The following is a 24157-nucleotide window of genomic DNA, read 5'->3' on the forward strand; positions in this document are numbered from 1 at the left end:
GCTGAACTTACCCTCTCTCATTGTCCGACATTCTTGTGCCGAACAACGTAGCACGCAGCCTAATGCAACGCAGCTGCAGCCTGCAGGTAACACACACCTGTCTCACGGCAGAATTGCGAGTTTGGAACGAGCCCCCATTTGTTACGCGGCTCAGACGCAACAAAGAAACGGGGCAGAAGACAGCGCGGAAAGTCAATGTTCCTTAATTTAATTGACTCAAAAGCAATGAATCAAACAACAGATAAGAACAATCATGGTGCAAAGCACAAATCAAATCTCCCGCTCCGCTCCGTCTCTCCAGGCCAGGCCTCCTTTTATCCCGTACACGGGGACACACCCCGTACGCAGGCACACCCCCATCCTGGAACATGCGGGTCCAGGCCTATTAGAACAAAGGCAGACAAAACACGCAGCACACACACCATGACAACCGAAAGGCCAATGTGGCCGTAACAATCGTTGAAAGCAATTTCAATGTACAGATCAAATACACAGCCTCAAGTAAGTATCTCAAGTAAGAGCACTTCCCTTCTGTCTCTGTTTCAAAACACAACATCAGGGGTATTTGGGATGTTACACATCACCTCAATAGAGCTGTTAAACCATTCCGGCATGATACGTGAATGTTTGTACACGGTCACATTTTCTAGAGATACTTCCTTAACATTCCTGGAAATTAGATCGACAAGTCGGTCATGGTGTGAAATATACAGTACTTTGTACATAGTAAAGCCATTCACAACATGGGCAACTGATTCAAGTTGATGGCCAGAGTGCATTATACAGTGTGGATGGTGGTGTGCAGGATACCATAATGCCAGATTATATTTGGTTGGTAGCACCAGCAGCCTAGCTTTGGCAGTGAGGGTTAGGGTTACACACACACACACACACTTTTAAGGAGTTTTTCACCGGCTCCGTATGAAGCTTGTTCTACCTTTTAAGCACCCAGGCTACTAGTATGCGGCGAGCTGGGGCTCTCATGTTCCCCCGGGGTTGTATCGTGTTGCTGCATGACAGTGTTTATTTGGCTACAGGCTTTTCTATTTTGGCTGCCGGTGTATGTGGTGCACTTTCCTATCCTTAACATAAACATTAACCTACTCAGTAGGCCTGCCCCGATGCATGTTCATGAGCCAGATTTTCTAACCCCCGTTTTAAAAGGACTCTAACTTCTGGGCTACAGCCCCGAATGTTTTCAATTGCTAGCGACGCCCCTGCTGGTGAAGACAAGCTGTCCTTCCACAAACTATCCTATTTATTAAGAGGATTAATTTATAAGTTTTGCTTTTTCATCCAAGTATCAAATTGTTTGGCGAATGGCAGTTTGAAAACGAGGGGATAATGATTTGTAGGTGTGTCTCGGTTTGAATTTCAAGCGTTCTTAAATACATCCATGTTTTAGAGATGTCAATTTTTGAGGTTGTTTCCCTGTTTGGTAAGCAATAGAAGGCTCTCACTCTTTTCGAGAAATTTGAAATTCAAACCAAAACTGTTGTGATACAACTGCACACTGTTATGTAATCAAAAACCACCTATATTCCGTTATTGCAGTGCAAATAAACATTTGCTTGTATCGCCGACTGCTATAAAGAATAATGACCCAATACAAAGAACACGTAGTGATAATCATAGGTCTATGAATTTAGTTATGGCTATGGCTATGGATGCAATAAGAGGACTGAGTGTTCGGAAACATAAATAAGCTCTTCCATCCGCCATTTCCGACAACATGTAAAGTGACCATGGTGATAATGAGAAAGATACCTGATTGTGATTGTTTAAACAGATTTATTCACAGGCTTGGTGCAACAAGAATGTATGCAACTTTTGCACAAAAACTGATATCATTCGTAAGTGTACGTTCCCAGTTTGCTTCATGATTTTATCTTCTTTAATTAATGTGGGCGTTCAATTGCACCAAATAATCCTGTTCAATTTAAGAGGACCTATGTCTGAACGTTGTCGTATTAAGTTTTCTCTAAGATTGCTGAGGGAAAGTTGCAGAACAAAAATGCTCCCAAAGGGCTCAACCATCTTTAACGTTGATGCACATTTCATATGGCTTTCAATGCTTTACATAATCTATTGGCTGTGTGTTGTTTTGATTTGTATGCAAACAAACTTGGTGAAAGGATTTCAGTGTGTGTATCAGTACTTTTTTGTGTTAATTTGCTCACTATAATCGTGATACCAAATGGTTATATCGTTTGAACTCTAGCGTGTACATGCACACACGCACGCACGCATACTTATGTGATTTGTTACTTATATAGCCAGCTCTAAGTACTTTCTTGACTAAATGTAACAAAATAAGTCAAAAGTGCATTATCTGTTCATCATCATGTTCTTCTTGTTGCAGATAATCTCGGCATTTGTCTGTGCAAAGATAAACAGCAGCCAAAACAGATTCATGTGATGAATTTTCTCAGTGGTAAAGAAGAACTTGTGGATTTGGAGGAACTAGCCAGCAGGTAAGAAAATAAGTTTCACTTGTATATAAACAATACACACATTCATGTGTGCAGAACCTATATTACCCTATGTGCAACGTAAATGTACATTTAATATTATGTAAAATAAGGCAAATTAGCACAAATTTGTTTACCTGAATAGTTCAAAAAAGCAGTGACCATTTTGCTGTTCTCAACCTAAAAGCTTCAACGTGCTATATATATATATTTACATATATATATATATATATATATATATATATATATATATATATTTACATATATATATAGAAATATATGAAATACAATAACTAAGGAACCTTAAGATTATCTTTCTATCTATCTATTGCAGGAATAATTGTCAATCTGTAGCAATACTTATTAGCCTGCTATGCATTTTCTTTTATACAGAATTGGTAATCTTTCGGATGACCAGAAATTGCTGACTTGCAGGACTCCAAAAGAAGCAATACTGGTATACTTTCAGTATATTTTAGGGACATATTCTGACTGAATAAATAGTCATAGTAGAGTAATGCAATTACATTGCAATACCAATCTTCTATTTTCTTTAGGTGCTGATGGATACCAGTTCCTCCATGGAGGAGGAATGTGAGCTGAAAATGAGGAAAATAGATGCTGTGAAGGAGCTATTTGACAGCTTTGCATCAAGGACCATGGCCTATGATTTCTATCACGTGATTGGCCTCATGGGGTTCAGCACAGACGTGAAACTCCTGCATACATTTAAAGAAACTCTGGAAACATTCAAGGTAGGAAACATTTTGAAAGTCCCAAGGTGGGACTTTCAATAGTTCAATATATTCAATAGTTTCCACTATTAGATTGCTGATATCGATATTCAAAGCGTTTTTTTCCTAATTTCAAGGACATCGTGTGGCACTCTGGGAAATATTTGTGAAACATTGTCTATGGGTTAAACAGGACCAATCTGAAATAATTTGGGTCTCAATGAGCTATTGATATTGGGAAGCATAAACGTCAAACTGAATTCATCATCGCGGATATCATTGTGCGTCGTCATTGTGTGTCTACCGCTGTATATCTGCCCATTGGGCAGCCTCACTCCTCTCTTAAGAGGATTGTGGAGTGTGCAATCCTCTCTCATTATTTCTACATTATAGGGGATTTATAAATTACCCTTCCCTTAACATTGGCCAAACTATAATGCAATTAAACTGTAGATTAAAAATGTTCCCAATGGATAAAAATCACTTTTCCATAGTCTATCCCACTAGATTTACAAAAGTAACAATATGGCAAATAATAATAACTGGGTTGCCAAAGGAATTCTGATGTGGGTGTAATGCTCATTCTGCTGTGTTGAGAGAGACAGAGCTTTGTTATTGGCCAGGAATCACTGGAAGACGAGATATTATATCTCAATGGGACCTTCCTGGATAAATAAAATAATTAATAGGATGACATTTTTTATAAAATATGTTTTTGACATGATTGGGCAAAACTCATTTGAATCTAAAGAAAGTGAAATGCCCTGTTCAGCCACATTTGAGCTTGTCTGTCATCAGACTTTGGATGCCAATCTAAAGTCAGATTTGTGAGATTAATGCAGCCCTAACTTTAGACCTGAATTCAACTACAGCAATCTCTGCGTAACCTTCAACCGAATGGCCGGACTGTTCTGTACGATGCCCTGCAACAAGGAGTGAAGGAAATGGAGGAAGTGAAGAAGAGGTTCCCTGATTGTAGACTTCGCATCATATGTCTCACAGATGGAAACAATGTTGGGTAAATGTATATTTGTTTTCTATCAAGCAAAAATATATAAAAAATGATACACCAAGATATCTGAAAATTTGCATTTGCCGAGATTCAAACAAGTGGTTTTATTCCAAATGCATCATTGTGCATCAAGAAGGCTAGTTTGGTGGGTGGATAAGCAATTGCTTTCCCTTAGACGTTTCCATTTCCTTTCAGGGTTATAGGAGCCTAGTGATAGTGACTAGCCTGTGATGCGTCACTTGTGAAATTTTTTCTGGCATAGTAATCTACGTTTAGGGCGACCTGTCAGTGGCGCATTACAGGTAGACTAATAAACACAGCGCAGGCAAATGTAACTCTGCAAGTTAATGGAAGTGACTAACTGAAAGCAAATGCTAACCCAGCAAACTCCCTTTCTCAACAAATAATGGTGAATTGGAATTAAACAACTCGTCTGAATCTAGGTAAGACAGCCAAACACCAATTTACAGATATCAGATACCTTACACAAGGCCAAACATTTACCACAAATTTGCTGTATAATTCATAACAAATCCATGCACGCACAAAGAAAGGTTCATATCATTTATTTATTATCTATAACAAATTATATTCAGATAGTTCATATTGTGTCAAAATATAGGTAATATAGAATAGTATGACATATTTACAACAGATGTAGTTGATTGATACATGAGTTTGTGATGCTATGTGAATACTTGCCCACACAGGTCAACAGTTAAACCTGAAACTGTTGCAGTAAATCTGATCAAATCCAACATCATTGTTGATTCCGTCTTAATTGGAAAAGTCGATAACAGCATGCTTCATGGAATCAGCATCGCCACAGGTATAGCACTACACTGTAAAAAAATAAACTGTTGAGAAAACTCAAAATTGCAAGGCAACTTACTGCAATACATTTTTGAGTTTTGAGCCCAACAAAATGTCATTTTTCTTCTTTAGACAAACTTGAAAGTTAGTTATACCAACTAAGATTTTAGATTTTACAAAACTCAAAAAAGTAAGTGAGGGTTGTTAACTTAATATTTCAAATTAAGGTTAATATTATTTAAAAAAAAATCATTTCAAAGAATGCAAAACTAGTTTTAAGTTCACTTTATTAAAATTGGAAACTTCCATTTTACATTTCTGAATGCCAGGCAGCAATAGAACAAGCAACATGTAGCTAGTTCAGCAGCAGAGAATCGCTGTCTAAATGCAGCAAACCAAAGTGCAGAACAAGTTCGACATTATGGTCAAACTTGTTCTGCACGATACGGGAGTGCAGGTTAAACGGTGACGCAACTCTCGTGCCTCATGCACCGCACGATCCCGAGAGCTGCCTTTATTTAACACACACCCACAACACACAGCGCACTGCACACCCAACCAACGGACATGCAAGTCTCTGTAACGGTGGCGGCAACACTACACACAATAAACAACACACAAACAATAAATACCCCAAACCCGTTAACCCCACTTAACCTAACAGAAACAAATTGACAAAAGGCAATAAACCCCTTTTTCCCAACCGGTATCACGAATACCCAGACTCCCCGGGGGGTAGGAGTCGCCACAATATTTACCATCTGAAAATTCAGTTAGGAAACCCCGTATTGTCCAAAGTGTCGAAATGCGCATGTGCACCGTAGTTGGCCCAGCCTCAGACAGAGTCTGACTTAAACCCATGTGTCTTGCTAACAAAGATACTACACTGAGCCCAACTCTTGACCCAAAACTCAACATTGTTGGTTGGACTAAATTGCATTGCACAGTTGACATGAATGCTTAATGTTTAATATTCATTTTACTCAGAAATCATAATGAGAACAACAATTTTAAGTTTTCGTTTTTACAGTGTAGAGCCGGTAACTCAGACACACATAGTCACAGGATAGCATGTAGTAAATAAATTTAACTTGACATCCAAATCTGGATTTAGGGGGTTGCTGTTTCAAGCCAGAAACACTGACGGATGGCCTCAAACTTTTTGAATGTGAGACTGTTCTTTCTTTGGAAATGAGAAAACCCAGGAAAAAACTTGATCCATCCTCCATCACAAGTGAGGTAAGTTACATTGGATGAGTACTAGCTCGATAGTCAATGGTTGTCATTTAAATTATAAACAAAACAAAACAGACCAATGTTGTAATCTTCTAAATTGTGAGTTGCATCTGTCCACCAGACCGTTTTAACAAGCATCTTTGCACAACAAGGCTATGATGACCTCCCAGAGACCTCTCTGCCAAGCGGGTTTAACAACACAGTGACCGTTGCACAGAAGTTAGTAAAAACCAACCAATCCCTAATCAATCGTGTTGCGTTTTGCCTTTCCTCCCCTGTCATGTTGAGTACTTTGGATACAGACTCCGCTCCCCATACTGAACCAAACACACATTGGGTGCCAGCACCCAGCTCCCCAGACTGGAGGAAATGTACCTGACCCGCTGTATCCGGAGGGTCAAGGGCATCATTAGACACAGCACACACCAGGGTCACTAACTCTTCCCCCCCCTGACCTTAGGAAGACGTTACAGGACACTGAGCGCCCGCACGACAAGACTGCAAAACAGCTTCTACCATAGAGCTGTGTCACTACTGAACTCTACCCCCCTCCCACACTGAAACTCCCCATCTCATATACACATTGCCCTACCGACACAAAAGGACTTGGACTTTTTTTAAAACATTATTTCAGGTATCCACAATCAGGTATCTTTCTCATTATCACCATGGTCACTTTACATATTGTCGGAAATGGCGGATGGAAGAGCTTATTTATGTTTCCGAACACTCAGTCCTCTTATTGCATCCATAGCCATAGCCATAACTACATTCATAGATGGTTGATATGGTTGTTTTTAGATTATATATAAATATATATAGATAACTTTGCAGCTGGAGCACTGCTCCAACAAAATGTAGTTGTCATGTACAATGAAAATAAAGATTATTCATTCATTCACTTCTTTCCAAACAGTGCTTTCAAAAGTCTAAGATCGAAAAAATATTCCTCAATGGAGAGGGGCAAACGTGTACTAGAGGAGTTGAGAATCCTGCATTGTCACCCTCATCCCTACTTCAGTGTCTTCCCATCCGACTCAGACTTCTGTAAGTGAGAATCTTGCCGCGTTAAACTTGTTTCTGGATTCAAACGTTGTTATTTGTATCAATCGTCTTTCATTGACAGCATATTGACCGTCCCAGACATCAATTGGATATACTGACGCAGGTACATGAATATGAGAGAGCTGATTAGATGTGATTCATAGTAGGAAAGTGGTGACAGAATAGAATATCCGAATTGATATTCCTCTAGATCAGACCCCTTTATTCTTAAGTTCATACTGTAATATGATAATTTTTTATTAGCTGTGTGTTCAATCCCGGATGCAACTTTGCACGCTGAAAAAGCGAAGGCCAGTTTGCCGTTTTTCCTTTAAATCGGGCATTCACATCGATCATGTAATCCTGAAGACTTTGAATTTGTGCGATTCAATTACTTTTATGTGTGACTGTTACCCTCAAGTGTGTGATTTCTAACTGGTGTATGTGATTTCTAACAGTAATATGGGATTTTAAAACGTCCTTTGTGTTATTTATGAACTGATATATTTTATTCATAGCGGCTCTGTTTTGTGATTTCTCAATATTATCTGATTTCTAACTATTATTTGTGACTTCTAACTGTTATGTGGGATTTCTAACTATCCATAGCTTTTGGAAGATTCTGATGCAGGGTCCCCCTGCCACGCCTTATGAGAATGCACCTTTAAACTGTACTGTCAGTTTGGTCCGGATTATCCCGTGAAGCCTCCAACAATCCGCTGTGTGACAGCTGTATCCTTCATCTGTAGTATTGCTTTTTTGATATAATATTACTGTTGCAGAAGAGCCAATGAGAAGGAGCTTTAAATAAAGTTGTTTTTACATTTTTCTTAACATAATCAAAGATTTACCACTGTAATATCAACAGTTCTGGGCGGATATGTCACCACATATTTGACCACGGCTACAATGCCCACATCACCATGAAGGAGATCCTAGAAGCTGTTATGGACTGCTCATCGCCCTGAGGCTGATGATCCACTAGACAGGTTAGATCTTCCAGCATACTTTCATAACAAAGCAATTAAAGGAAGAAACAGCAATGACTTCCGTTTGAGGTTGTAATCATGATAATGGGTTGGATTATGTGATATGTCACTATTTCAGTATTGTATAAATCCACAACCTAAAATGCAATCTTAACATACAAATGTATCTAAGTATATTACTGTTCCATAATAATAATCATTAGAATCTTTTCTCCTTGGAAGCATTTTGGCCGAGAATTAGTTTCCAGCCGTGAGGAGTTATACACAAGAAGCCAGGGACCAAACCGCCAAAACCGCCGCCAAGGTCCTTCGATGAAATGGAGCAGGTGAAGGTTTTAGGTTACATTAAGGATTCTTTGAACTCATAATTATAAAGATTGCATGCAAACACACACGCACGCACGCACGCACGCACGCACGCACGCACGCACGCACGCACGCACGCACGCACGCACGCACGCACGCACGCACGCACGCACGCACACACACACACACACACACACACACACACACACTCTACATAGGTTTGTTATTTATTGGTTTTTATTACATTATTTATATTTATCAATAATTCTATATCATTCTGTACACTTAATCAATTACTTCTGAGGCTCGAATTATCACGGCAGTAAAATGGCACAGGCCCCATAATTGTATGTAGTACTATTATATATATATATAGATATAGATATAGATATAGATATATAGATACATATATATTAGGGCTGTGTCTTTAACTTGATAACGCTCACGATTAATCTGGACATCTTAAAGGTATTATAGGTGATTTCTGCCTCTAGGAGAGTTGTCGTCCTCACCATTTCCAGTGAAAATCTAGCTGACTTGACTCAGGCAGAAATCATGTTCACAGACTAGTTCATGTATTAATGGTTTTATTGACTTTAAGTTTAGTCACGTTTATTCATGTTATGTAATTTCATTCTAATGCTATTGATGCATGTAACAAAACGTGACTTTGCATACTAACAATCAGATGAGTCGACTACCCGAACAGCTATAGATATTGTTCCATGAGGTAGCCTAGTGCTGTTGTCAGTGATAAAAATAATCATACTGAAAATAACTTTTTGAGCGAGTTGAATGTTGTTGTTACCTAATAACTTTGCTGTCCACATTACATTGTGTTCTATAGAAAACAATTTATGGTGACATGGATGGATTTTTTCGTTTAAAAGTCAATTGCTCGCAAGTAAATGGCACATGCGTTTTAAGTAAATGGCACACATGCTTTAAGAATTAGTAGGGGATGGATCTATCGCGTGTCGCGCACTTCTGCAATTGATTGATTCACGGCTCGGGGATGGGTTGGAGGAGAGGAATAGTTGTACTTCAGCATATTCTACCAGGGTGTTCAATGTCATCTGCCACAATTATTTGATGTCTTTCAATTAAGGTATCTTAATTTCGGGACAATTCCCAGCAAATTTTGCTATAGCAATTTAATTGATCAATCAAAGCATATCATTTAATTAATAAGATAGACTTTGTAATCAATTGACAGCCCTCAAGAATAAACACACACACACACACACACACATACAAACCAACACAACCATTAATTCATGTTTTTTTAATTTTCTTGAAAGGAATTGGTTGGTCAGGTTCCTGTTCCGATGGCACCCAGGCATTTGTCATGTTTTATCACTGGGAAGCTTCTTGTGGACCCTGTTAAAACGAAGTATGATACAGTCTACGAGCGAAGGGCCATCGAGGATTTTCTTAAAACGTAGGTTTTTAATGTACTCAGTCATGTTCAGATTTTTGTAATAATGGTATGAAGATATTTACTGATGTAGTACCCTGGTCAAATCTCTCTTGGTGGTCTATTTGGAAAGTCTACTTTGAACAACAATCAATTTTACCCGAGACAGCGACAAGCCTTTCTGTCTTCTCGGATGAGTTGTATTCCTGTGTACTCTCAAACTTAAAATATATATATCTTTCAGGGGAATGTTTGATCCACAAATGGGGAAAGACTATCCGCTCGGGTTGTCAGATCTCATACCAGATCCAGAAATGAAGCAGAGGCTGACGATTTTCCGACTTCATCAAATTGGTAACTATCGACTACTTTGGCTTCTTTGATCTGTAAACATTGTTCCGGCATCATGGATTATTTTTTAAGATTGTTTTTTACATTTGAAAGATCAAACAATAATCACTGTACATTCTTTTCAAAAGGGAATGGCAAATACTTAGATCATTTGTCTGCTTTCTCACTGTAGTTAGCAGCGACAAACAACATATTTCCCAAACTTGATGGATACCATGCTGAAAACCTCTATCAAGCCTATTTTCAGCTATTCATTAGAATTATAACTATTCTTTTACTATTTACTATTCTTTACTATGTGTTTTTAGACAGATCTGTTTTAAATAGACCAATGTTCCAATAAGGAGCTACACTTCTATTTCCTAAACTCAGACCGTACTGTCTCCTGATGAGCAATAGTTTCAATCATTTGTATCACTGTTGATTTCATTTTTCTATTTTACGCCACTATATCATCCCATGTGAATTATTTGATGACATAAACATACTTAGAATGTGTGCTTGAAATATGCAGGAACCGCATTCTTTTACTTATAGAAATTAGTCATCAGCTCAAAAACCAAAGAAATAGATCAGGCCCATATGGAACCTGGTTGTAACACAACCTATTCGTTGATTTATTTTAGTACTCTGTGTGTAATTCAATGTTCTTTTGTTTTAATAATGTTGAAGCTCAAAGTCCAGCATTTAATTTCTGAATGAATTGATCAATTAATCGATCAGTTTTAAATCATGCTTATTTCATATGGACAGTAAAAAAATGATTCAGCGTATCTTTTTCACTGGGGCAGATATTTGTTTATCACCTATATCTTATTAAGGCTACTACTTTTATAATAAATAACAGCCATGGGGAATAAATAGGTATTTTTTCTTGAAATATAAAACCCTAATTGCAGTATGTTTTGCAGCAAGTGATTGGTAAATATGATTGGTTTAATCCAGAGTTCACTTCATTAGTTGTGTGTTTTTATTGAATAGTAAGGGTTAGATGAGACAGCATAATTAAACCTACGTTCAAGTAAACTTTGTAATTTTATGTGATTCAAACCATGCCAAATTCTTGCCATGTAATTTGCCTTTGTATTTGAAACATGAAATTGGATCAAGCATTTTATGAGAAAAAACAAAAATAGAGTGCACTGTGTAACATTCAATTTAAGCCCTAATAAAGTCAAACTTTTGAAACCAAGATAACATGCTGCAGCTTCTACATGCAATGTCTGTTTGTTCCTTTAATTGTTGATGATTACTAATTGTATTAATAAAAATCAGCAGTTTTTACTTTCCACTAGATAACGTAATGTCCTCTGGGCCATGTAATACAAACTCTGTATTAACTTTTATTTAAAGAGCCCATGCCATTAAAATCACATTTTTCCTGTTGTTTGTTAAATAACATAGGTCTGAATAAGTTTGTGAGCTGTGGTAAGTTTGAAATCTATGCAGTTTGTCTGCTGAATGCAATAGGCAATGAAAGGAAAAAGGCAGAAGAAATGAGCCAATCTGGATAAGGTGACACTGTGACGTAGCGTTGTCAAACTATTATTTATGGCCCTGCCCACTTGGTTGGTTCGTAACCACCCACAAGAATTCTGAAGGAGTCGTGATTGAGCTAGTGCTAAATGCTAATACGTGTATGGTAGTTGCTTAGTTCGTAGTAACAGGCTAGTCACAGATTTTTAATGCAATGGCAGAACGACATCGAAGTACATGAACTGCGACATGCTGCCTGCCGCCGGTTGCCGCGGCGCGAGGCACCACCGCCGCGAAGCACCACCGCCCGGCAGCGGGCAGCCGGGCGGTGGTTTCTTGCGCCGGCAGCAGGCAGCAGGCAGCGCGCGGTTCTGTCTACTACGGATTGATGTGGAAGTGGAAGAACCAGAGACGTCGGAGAACCCGACAAAGTCCTTTGTGATTCATTATATCGTCTGGACGTGCACACAGCTTTTGGCCGTGATAATATGTATTATTTGATATAGATATCTATGTATTATATGATATTATTTAGATATAGAGCTCCAGGACTGTAACGCAAGTGTTGTACACTTCCTTGTTATTTGGATAACCGTTCTGCTGTTGGTGTGATGGTGCATAACGCGTCGGACTCTCGTCTATGGTATTTCTACAACTAGACCCGTAGTGAGGGTTATCTCAGCCATGGTTGAGAATGAATTGGGGGAAAGGAACTTTGGCTTTGACTCCCTGAAGTCATGAACCACGACATGGAGGAGAAAGGGATTGTTGACCGCGGTCGTCTCCCGCCGGAGCCTGGCTGCCGATGGACCACCGCCTCGGCTTCAGGATGCGGTGATTAGCGCTGACCGCTGCCGAGGCGGCGGGAAGCAGGGCTCAAGCGGGATACATTCGCGGCCAACAATCCCTTTCTCCTCCATGTCGTGGTTCATGTAGCCTACTTCAGGGAGTCAAAGCCAAAGTTCCTTTCCCCCAATTCATTCTCAACCATGGCTGAGATAACCCCCACTGCGAGTCTCGTTGTAGAAATACCAGAGACGAGAGTCCGACGTGTTATGCCATAACACCAACAGCAGAACGGTTATCCAAATAACAAGGAAGTGTACAACACTTGCGTTACAGACCTGGAGCTCTGCTCTATATCTAAATAATATCATATAATACATAGATATCTATATCAAATAATACATCACGGCCAAAAGCTGTGTGCGCGTCCAGACGATATAATGAATCACAAAGGACTTCGTCGGGTTCTCCGACGTCTCTGGTTCTTCCACTTCCACATCAATCTGAAGTAGATGCGGTCGTTTCAGATTCATAATAACCTATCGTCTGGAGGCTCACACAGCTTTTGGCCGTGATAATATATATTATATATTACATGATATAGATATCTATGTATAATATGGGTTTCTAAGAGCCATTGCGATACATCCACCGTAAACAGAGCGCATGGTACCGTCGCTACAAGCTGCTCAGGGCCAGGTGATAATATTATATATTATATGATATAGATATCTATGTATAATATGGGTTTCTACGAGCCATTGCGATACATCCACCGTAAACAGAGCGCATGGTACTGTCAGTGGCTACAAGCTGCTCAGGGCCACACCCCCACCCCCCTCCTTGACCTGCCTTGACACGCCCACCGTATACAGAGCGCATGGTAGTGGCTACAAGCTGCTCAGGGCCACACCCCCACCCCCCTCCTTGACCTGCCTTGACACGCCCACCGAAACAGCGCGTTTGGGGGAAGCTCAATGTGCGACTGTTTCGAAGTGACTGTAACTCTGCACCACGGCTGAATTTCGGGGACGTCTTTGAATACTGTGTTTGTGGCCCACTAATACCTATATTAAAGCATCATAAAATAGAATGGCATGGGATCTTTAAGATCAACTACAAACTAGATCAACACTAGCACAACTCAAATAGTGGAAAATGAATTGTTCCTGTGTACTGTAAAAAGCCCCACAATCAGGTGGCTTTGCAGAGCTCTCTTCCCATCATGAGAAGGGCAGGCGTGCATGCTGTGGACTCCTAGACCACAGAGCGACATGCCCGAGTACCATTGGCAGATGGGTGTCCCAGTCTCGCTGGGCTGAGAGGTGACGATTCCCTGGTGCGGGCCAAAGTTGTAATGGAATCTTTGCACCGAACCGTCACTCTGAGCCACATAAAATGTGGCCATTTTGTGGAGCGGCGGAGAGGACGTAGCGGTTACCCCTGTCTGAGCGAGGTGCCAGTTGGTGCCCCATGGGAAACTGTTGGATTGGAGCATGAGCATTTTGAATTTACCTGAAGGAGCATTCCCAAGGGATCAATAAAGTGTCTATCTATCTATGTCAGTGGTTTTCAAACTGTGGGGCGCAACAGTTCTTCAGGGGGGGGCGCGACGTGAGAAAAAAAAAACCCCGAAAAAAACCCTGAAAGACGTTGATTCAAATCATCAGTCGTACTTCAACTGTAGAATTAACATAACTAAATCAATTTTCAACCGATTATCTTCGTGCAAACCATTTACCAAATCTACACACTTCTATCTTCAATAATATCTAAACAGAATTTCGATATAAGTTAAAATGTCTTCAGAATCACAGTTTTAGTTTCATACCGCTTCGTTTTCAGCTGTTTTCATTGAAGACGTCAGCCCATTCTGATACACCTACTTCTAGACATCGTAACTCATTCCTTTTTCAACCGTTTACCATCGTTCAAACCATTAAACAAATTTACTCACTTGTATCTTCAATACTATCTAAACAGGATTTTTATAGCATTTATACTTTTTTCAGAATCACAGTTTTAGTTTCAAACCGGCGTCGTTTTCAGTTGCTTATAATAATTTAGGTCACCATAGCATCGCTGGTAAACAAGCCCCGCCGAATGGTCGAATCTCTGGACTCAAAAGGCAGATCTGATTCGACTCAGAAAATTCAGAGTCGGGGACCCTGAATGAATCTGTGTAAACTGGCAGTTTACACAGATTAAGATGTTCAAATGTATTGAAAGAAGGTTAAGCTAAAACATGCGTAGATAAAGTTTTAAATTGTGTTGTTTAAAAACGCAAAAAGATGTTGTAATCTTTCAGAAATATATTTAAAAAATATGTTTAAAAAATATGTTTCAAATGTTTAAAAAATATGTTCCAAATGTTTTAAAATTATGATCGGAGATGTTTGAAATGTGTAAAATAATTAAAATAGCTTTCAAAACACAGGTATTGGGAAAAAAAAATTGGGGGGGGGGGGGGGGGGGCTCAGCTGAAATTTTTTCTCTGAGGGGGGGGCTCACTCTCTCACACTTTGAAAACCCCTGATCTATGTGATCGACCAGAGAGACATTTGCGTGCCATACAGGGGTCCCAGCGGTCCTAAAATGTCCCTCCTGAACTGATCCCAGTAGAAGCTCTGGCAGAGAAGGCGAAATGTGACTCCAAAAGTGTCACGACCCTGCTGCTCCATGCATGGCTTTAAGCACCACCTCCCACAGGCCACTGGGGACCATTACTGCCGACTCCCCAGTCCCCTCACCCGTTGCTGGCTTCTTCCACGTCCACTGCAGCACACCCTCATACAGACATAGAGCCCTTACTAATGCCCCAGCCCCTTGGTCGTCGTGGAGAACACGGCCACCTCATCTCACGTTGGTCGCTGCTGTGCCTCTACCCACTGTTGGCTGCAGATCTGTGTCCTGCACCCGCTGCTGTCTCCACTCTGCCACATCAACTATCTGTCTCCAGGCTGTAGGCAAGGTGGGGTCGGCTGGGGAGAGCACCGGGGCTTCACCTAGGGCACGCTAAAGGCGGCTGAAGGCTGCTTGAGGTGGCAGGAGATGGGTCACGCCGGGGCGGTGTGACATGGGGGAGAGGGGAGGCATTCTCTGCTGTTCATACTGTCGGTGTGAGAAGTCACTGAGGAGGCATGGCAGGGGTGTCAATGGGGAGAGTGTTGTTACACTGGGCTGTAACCATTTACTTTTGGTACTGAGACGTGAATCACATGCACAATCACAATCACACTTCATAAGACACGTTCATTAATAAACCATCAATGGTGGGGTTGGCTTAGCTCAGGGGGTAGAGCGGGTTGACTTGTAACGGGAAGGTTGCTAGTCCGATCCCTGGCTCCTCCTGGCATGTCACGTTGTCCCTGACTAAAACACCAAACCCTAACTGCTCCCATTGAGCTGGCTATTGCCTTGCATGGTTGACTCCATCGTTGGTATGTGAATGTGCACTTTGGAATTTGAGCAGAAATTGTTTCAAGACCGACACCCTATCCCAACCACACATACATATCTGAGAAACAGACCTCCATTTAATAACAAAAAAAAGTTATGAGCAAAATGCACATTCACTTTTTTAATCTCACAAGGGAGTGGTGTGGGCTCCTTTTCATCGTTTGACCCCAGCCATGAAAAATGTATCCACAGGCCAGCTGTGTTTACACGTCATATGGCACACATTTCCATCTCCATCCACCTGAAAATGGGAAACTGGAAGCCGTCTGCTTTTTTATCACTACTTTTTACTCCAGTTGAAGGCCTTTCCTCCCTTTTTCAAGATGGTTAGAAATGGTAAAATGCACACACGTTCCCTTCGGTCCTGGGAAGGACATCCGAGAATTGGATGTCTAGTACTTTTTTTGGCCAATACAGGCTGTTTTTTTGACAAGGCCTGTGGCCGCAAAACCTAGTTGATCAGAATGTGGTGTTGAATGTATGTTTGTGTGATAGGAAGGTCCTACCACCCTGAAACTAGACAACCTTATCCAGGGCAAGAGTGGGCTCACTGCGCAATGTGTCGTCGGAGTGACGTCTTTTCTGTGTCATTATTGGACGTCATATTTCGGTCCACTGAAGGGGTTGTTTTGTAAAGCCAGGCGACGTCTTCTATTCGACGCCTACCAAACGTCGAATGTTGACGTCTGTGGGACCTCTGTGTAAACCTCTGCGGCTGTCTGAACCTCTGTGGACTTGTAGACCAAATTTGCGAGCAGCTGAGAGAAATGGATCTCACTATCTTTTCCTTTTCTCAGATTTCACCTCCAATGTGTCAACAACCAAATCTGCCTTCTACCGGACCAAAATCAACTCCTCCGCCTCAAACCCCAGGAAACTGTTTTCCCTGTTCTCGTCCCTCCTCAACCCTCCCTCACCCCCACCTCCTTCCTGCCTCACTGCTGATGACTTTGTTACCTACTTTACCCAGAAAGTAAAGGACATTATCTCCTCTTTTATCCCTGCCTCCATCCTCCCTCTGTCTTTACCCAATTTATCCCTCTCACCTCTGACGAGGTCAACAGAATAATAACATCTAACCATGCCACCACCTGCGCCCTTGACCCTATCCCCTCCTCTCTCCCCCAGGATGTCTCATGCAACATCCTGCCATTTCTCAGCTCAACTATCAACTCCTCCCTCACTTCAAGCATTGTTCCAGCGTCTTTCAAGACTGCCAGAATAAGGCCTCTCCTCAAAAAACCAACTCTTAATACCACGACATCCAGAACTAACCCTTCCTCTCTAAAACACTGGAACGTGCCATTGCTAACCAACTGTCCTCCTATCTCTCATCTAATAACCTGCCTGACCCTCATCAGTCAGGCTTCAAGAAGGCACATTCCACTGAGACGGCTCTCCTCGCGGTGACTGAGTCCCTCCGTGCTGCCAGAGCTTCGTCCCTCTCTTGGGGTCTCATTCTCCTTGACCAGTCCGCAGCATTTGACACGGTGAACCACCAGATCCTCCTTGCCACTCTTGCTGAACTTGGCATTGCTTAATCAGCTCTTTCCTGGTTCACATCCTACCTGACGAGCCGCACCCATCAAGTAACATGGAATGGCTCCTTGTCCAAACCTTGCACGCTTGAAACTGGTGTCCCTCAAGGGTCTGTTCTGGGGCCTCTTCTGTTCTCCCTCTATACCAGATCTCTGGGCTCTGTAATATCATCACACAGCTTTTCCCATCACTGCTATGCTGACGACACTCAGCTTTTTCTCTCTTTCCCCTCATCTGATAATGCCCTGATTGCAACAAGCATATCGGAATGTCTGGCAGACGTCAGCACCTGGACAACTGCCCATCCCCTGAGGCTTAACCTCAACAAAACCGAGCTCCTCCTAATCCCAGGGAAAGACTGCCCACACATGGACTTACTGGTCACCGTTGAGAACATCACTGTATCTCCTTCTCCTACTGCCGGAAACCTTGGTGTGGTATTGGACAATCAGTTATGCTGCACCGCAAACATCACTGCGGTGGCCGATCCTGCAGATTTGCACTTTACAACATCCGCAGAATCCGGCCCTTCCTCACAAGGGAAACAGCTCAGCTTCTAGTCCAATCACTGGTCATCTCCCGCCTCGTCTACTGCAACTCACTCCTGAGTGGACTTCCTGCCTCTGCGATTAAACCCTTGAAGCGCATCCAGAATGCCTCGTGTTCAACCTACCGAAGTTCTCCCATGTGACTCCCCTCTTCCGGGACCTCCACTGGCTCCCTGTAGTAGCTCAGATTAAATTTAAAACGATGGTACTGGCATACAAGGCAGTCAATGGTACTGCCCCTGCCTACCTCCAAGCATTGGTAAAGCCACAGACCCCATCTCGATCCCTCCGCTCAACTTTTCTCGGTTTTGGGACCTCAGTGGTGGAACGAGCTCCCTGCCGTTCTCAGGACCGCAGAGTCGCTCACTATCTTCCGAAAAAGGCTCAAGACTCACCTGTTCAAAGTCCACCTCGACTCTGCATAGCCACCCTCCCCCTTCTGGCCACCATTGTACATTGTATTGTATTGCACTTAACCGTGTAGCAATGTTGTGTAGCAACATTGTATTGTGTTGTATTATATTATAATACTTAACTGTGTAGCAACTGCAGTAGCTGCTATCATTACTGTAACACAGGGAATTGGTTAGCCTAGCGATTGTTTTACTTGCACTTGGTTCTATGAACATCCCTACAATACCGACAGCGATATATTGTTGGACTTCATATGACAAATGTACTTATTGTAAGCGTCTGCTAAATGCCCTAAATGTAAATGTAAAATGTGTAAGTGCTATTTATAGACCAAATGTGTTCGTTTGCAGACGTCTTTTCACTATCAAATTTGTACTGATTTTAGACGTTTTTTTTATACCACCTCTATAATTTATTTATTTTATTTACATGTTTTTGTTTTTTTTTGCCTTCGGAAAAAATAGAAACTGCGATTTATTTAATTGCATCGTCGGATAAATGAAATGGACCATTCATTAGCTCCCATTCACTCTCTTTCTCTCGCTCCCTTTCACTCGCCCCCTCTCGCTCGCATGCTTTCGACCCATCCATGAGCTGGTGAACACATGCACACATGTAGACTCCCCCTGTCCACATTTTTTGTGGACCGGTCGGGATTAGAACCAGCCACACTCCGGTTACTGGTCCAACTCCTTAACCAGTAGGCCACATGCCAGTGCACACCCAGAAAAACACACCACACAAAGAAATAAAAACACACACACACAGTCGCACACAGACACAAAAACAAAGAAGACATGCATAGGGCAATTATTTCCTGAACTTTTCCCACTAACTGCATTTCCAAAAAAATAAATATAAAATAAACCAGGAAACGTAAAATAACAACAAAAAATCGAACATACAAATATTACATCATGTATACATCTCCTGCACCTGTCATAGGCGTCCAAATGACGTCCAAAGATTTACCCAGTTCAAATGGTACAGAAAATATCTTGAAACATTATGCCCTTAGGCTCCTTCCAGGACACCTGGATGGCGCCGGGCGACGACGCCTGGACCCGCACCATTGTGGGGGCCCCGGGGAGCCCGTCGGCCCACAGCACGGTGAGGCGGGTGCTGGCCTGCGTGGAGCCGGCGCTGTTCTCGGCGATGCACTGGTAGATGGCGTCGTCGTCCTGGCTGATGCCGTAGATGGTCAGCGTGCTGCGGGAGAGAGAGACACGGAGAGATCACAGCTACAGCCGAGCCTCTATCACAGCTACAGCCGGTCCTCTATCACAGCTACAGCCGGTCCTCTATCACAGCTACAGCCGGGCCTCTATCAAAGCTACAGCCGGTCCTCTATCACAGCTACAGCCGGTCCTCCATCACAGCTACAGCCGGTGTGTGTGTGTGTATTTATATGCGTATATATATATGTGTATATGTGTACTATGTAGTGTGCTGTCTATGTGGACCTTCCTGTGTCTTGAATAAAGTTATAATAATAATAATATATTTGTTATAATGAATTAAAGATCAGATCACATACAGTCCAGGCCTCGACATTAACGGTTGCCCGCTTGCCCGGGGCAACCAAAAGTCATATTTGGGCAAGTTGAGATTGATTTCTGGTTGCCCGAACGGGCAAGTGGATTTTGGGTGGATGTTAATATAAAGACTATTTATTCAAATATTTTTAGAAACTGCAGAACAACCTTTTTTGCCGCAAAATAACACAAAATATAAGTATTTGCAATTGATCAGCGCGCCGTCTTCTCTTCTCTCGGAAAGCGAGTTAAAAGACACGCATCGCTTCAGTGCGAATATAGCCCCGCCTTCTGTCACTCGCAGTGCGTTCTCTGGCCGTGATTCGAAGGTGTTAGCTGAAGGTTAGCCAACAAAGCTAGCATCGCAAGTGCAGCGCCTCCGCGAACGGTTTAGGTAGAAGGAAAATGGAGGAGTGCAGTTTGGAAGTACTTTGGATTGAGGCAAATTACCAAGGAAAGTCATACGCAAGAACACGGTTTTGGGTTTCATAACTGTGCACATGCACAGCAATAGCGATCTTTTTCACGAAATTGGACCCTCACAAACTATATATTACATGAAAGCTGAGCCTCCACTTATTCCAACAGTCCAAACCATATCATTCTGTGACTAAAACTCGCAAATAACAACTTAAGAAGAAACGTCCCCTTTTCTTTTAACAACCAAAAATGAAGTATTACCTTTGTGATTTTTGTCCACAAAGTTCATTCTGGTCGAATAAAACCACCATAAACAGATAACCCAGTGTCTGGGCCAAATTTTGCAACTAAACATGGTATTTTCAATCAATGAATAAGAGAAGGTTTCTTAGGAAATAGGTAAATTGCCTTCAATCAGAAAACTTATTCTTCAGCGCAATCTAGTGGCCATATGTTTATTTGCGAGTGTTTGGCTTGGTGCAGTCGAATATATTTGCCCTGAAATTTAAATAGAGGTGTCAAGTGTCAAAATTGTAAGATATCTACCTTTATTTGTGTCTCAGAGTAAGACATCGCTCCCAAATGATAACGACCAACTGATAATTATTTCAGGTGGAAATGTTATCTTCCACTTATGCTGTGTTCCATGGCTTTATTCACTTTAACCAAGTATCATCCCCATTGAATATTTCACTTGCACAACAATCTTTCTTTGGCACAAATATGAAATCATCGCCCTAGCAGTTGTGGAGATATACTCTATTTACTTTGGGTATATTATTTCCTGAAAAAAACTTTTCCCCTGATATCGAAAATGCTACAGAATATCGATATTTTTCCAGGTATAGTGTCAAAGTTAGAAAATCCAGTATCGTGACTAACAACACTACTTGGCAATAGCTTTAATAGGTTGCAACGGTGGACTGAAATCACTTCATGGCACGATGTGACCGCTCGATAAATAAGTAAACAAAGGGAAGTTTGTTATTTTTTAAGCACAACATGTGTGGAAGCTAACATTCAGCATTCAAAACCAGGCCGCATGCCTGGCAAAAAGAGGCCTGTTCAAGATTCTGATTATAATTTGGGCAAGTGAACATCACATTCGGGCAAGTTGAACCTGACCTGTACTTGCCCGATGGGCAAGTGCTTTTGAAACCTTAATGTCAACCCCTGCAGTCATTTGACGGCACTATCACGTAAATGGGTTAACTTGTGAATTTGTAATAATGGATTAAAGCTCACGAACTAGGAAGCTGACGCGCCGATATTGTTCAATAATTAATAATGAAGCAATAATATTAAACAGAGATTTTGTCCATAGCAGAGGACATGCCCTACGGAGAGCACACACACACACACACACACACACACACACACACACACACACACACACACACACACACACACACACACACACACACACACACACACACACACACACACACACACACACAAACACACACACACACGCGTGATAACCGTCTAATCATAATAATAATAACCGGAGATTCAATACATCTCGGAGGACACACACACACACACACACACACACACACACACACACACACACACACACACACACACACACACACACACACACACACACACACACACACAGACACACACACACACACACACACACACACACACACACACACGTGATAACCGTCTAATCATAATAATAATAACCGGAGATTCTGTCCATAGCAGAGGACATGCCTAGGCCTATGGAGAGCACACGTAATAACAGTCTAATCATAAACTGTAAAGAATTCAAGTCATGCATTGTTCACTTACATTTGACTCTTGATCAATTTGTAACTTATATAAGCAAGCAGCAGCAGCAGCGCCATTTTGCTAATGAAAACAATGTAGACTCAATCAATATATGTTCCCGGGGAGACGGAGCACTTCATTTTGTTTGTTTTTATAGTAACAATATTTGGCCAAAACATTACTAAGAAACGAAATAGTTCATCAATGAAAGGTGGGGTGGCCATTGGCCCAGCGCCCACATAGGTTCCAGCGCCTGTGTTATGTTGCAACGAATTGTTATTGTGTGGCCACAAATTATTATTTCGTGGGCACGAATTATTGATGTGTGGCTCGGGCTGATGAACATTAAATTGTAACGTAGTTTGAGAAGTAAAAGAAAGACAATGACAATCGTCATGTTGTACCTCACGATCATTGTCAACCATAAAACTTTGTTTTCCCCAAGAATCCTGTCTTCTGCCTTTATGTTGGGTAGTCCAAAGGCTGCTGATTTTATGTTTGTTGGACACCGTAACAGTGTGTCACTATCTTATTGCCTGCATGAGAGATCAATGTTGTTATAAGCTGTTACGTCTTTCTTAGCGATCGCAGTTCAAGGCCGACTTGGGCTGTACCACTTCAGGAGGGGGCGCTCCCCTCTAGAGTTGTCCCCTCAAGACAAAATTGAATTGGTTGCGCCGTTGACTCCATATATGGACATTGGAATGCGGTTTTCCGTCGCTGCAATGCTGCCACTGTGGCTGCTGGTAAATCAACCAGAAAGAACTCTACGGCGTTAGTCTGAAGCCATGGCACACGAATATACATTAACTTGTATATTTGTAATAATTAATTGATCCTCACCAACTAGGAAGCTGACACACCGTTATTGTTCAATAATTAATAATGAAATAATAATATTAAACTGAGATTTTGTCCATAGCAGAGGACATGCCCTACGGAGAGCACACACACACACACACACACACACACACACAAGACACACACACACACACACACACACACACACACACACACACACACACACACACACACACACACACACACACACACACACACACACACGTGATAACCGTCTAATCATAAACTGTAAAGAATTCAAATCATGCACTAAATATTAAATAGTTTTAGAAATGTTTTAGAAATGTTTAGGGTTTTACAGTAACTTTTATTTATTAAATGAATTCATTAAATGAATGAATGAATTAATAAAAAGTGTGATTTCCTGAAAACTGTCTCTTCAATTAATTAATCATGAAAACATTAAGGTACGGGTCTGAAACTGCAGAAGAAAGAAAATCCTCCAAAATCAACTGTCTGACCAAAGGGTGTCAGAATGTGTGAATTTTAAAGGGCAAGTGGGAAAAAAAAAAGTCCACTTTTTTCCCAGATTATCGTTCAGTGGCTCTGGGGGATCCTCTGTTGCGAATCTGGTGGGCCTGGAGTCAAAGGTCGCCGCGCGGCGGCCAACGAGACTTGTTTTTACAAAAAGTGCCTTAGTGCCCTATAGTGAAAATGACACTGTCTCCGTTTAATTAGGCATCGACGCTTTAAGGTAGGGGTCTGAAACTGCAGTATGTGTTATAGGACACCACAGGCAATCGCCTTGTAGAGTTTCCCAAGTGTCAAAGGTCAGCCGTGACCTTCGACGGCGCGACCTCCATGACAGTCTATTTCAGCATAATTCCTAAACGCTTTGAGCCGGCAGTCTGAAAACTGGGTGTGCGTATCAGGAGCTAAGGCTCATCCACGGTGAAGAGTTTCAGACCCGTGCGGTCTTCCCAAATGTCAAAGGTCAGCCGTACAAAATTGTAGACACTTTCTAATT

The 24157-nt window shown here is 41.6% G+C and overlaps 1 protein-coding gene and 1 long non-coding RNA gene across 3 annotated transcripts; both read left to right on the plus strand.

Moving 5' to 3' along the window:
* Positions 1 to 2238: 2238 nt before the first annotated feature.
* On the plus strand, positions 2239 to 7321 carry LOC130393449 (uncharacterized). Its single transcript, XM_056604130.1, has 8 exons — positions 2239 to 2474; positions 2865 to 2928; positions 3029 to 3226; positions 4078 to 4223; positions 4928 to 5046; positions 6145 to 6269; positions 6388 to 6485; positions 7183 to 7321. Exons 1-8 carry the CDS (start codon positions 2419 to 2421, stop codon positions 7319 to 7321), a joined length of 945 nt encoding a protein of 314 aa, XP_056460105.1. The 5' UTR covers positions 2239 to 2418.
* Positions 7322 to 8561: 1240 nt separating this feature from the next.
* On the plus strand, positions 8562 to 11868 carry LOC130392717 (uncharacterized). 2 transcript variants are annotated; one of them, XR_008897059.1, is made up of 4 exons: positions 8562 to 8625; positions 9907 to 10046; positions 10267 to 10376; positions 10502 to 11868. It is a non-coding gene; the product is annotated as an uncharacterized LOC130392717 (long non-coding RNA). The 2 variants fall into 2 exon arrangements; XR_008897058.1 differs by having other exon boundaries at positions 10267 to 11868.
* Positions 11869 to 24157: the final 12289 nt, after the last annotated feature.

This window comes from Gadus chalcogrammus, chromosome 12, assembly GCF_026213295.1.
Source record: "Gadus chalcogrammus isolate NIFS_2021 chromosome 12, NIFS_Gcha_1.0, whole genome shotgun sequence".
NCBI lineage: Eukaryota > Metazoa > Chordata > Actinopteri > Gadiformes > Gadidae > Gadus > Gadus chalcogrammus.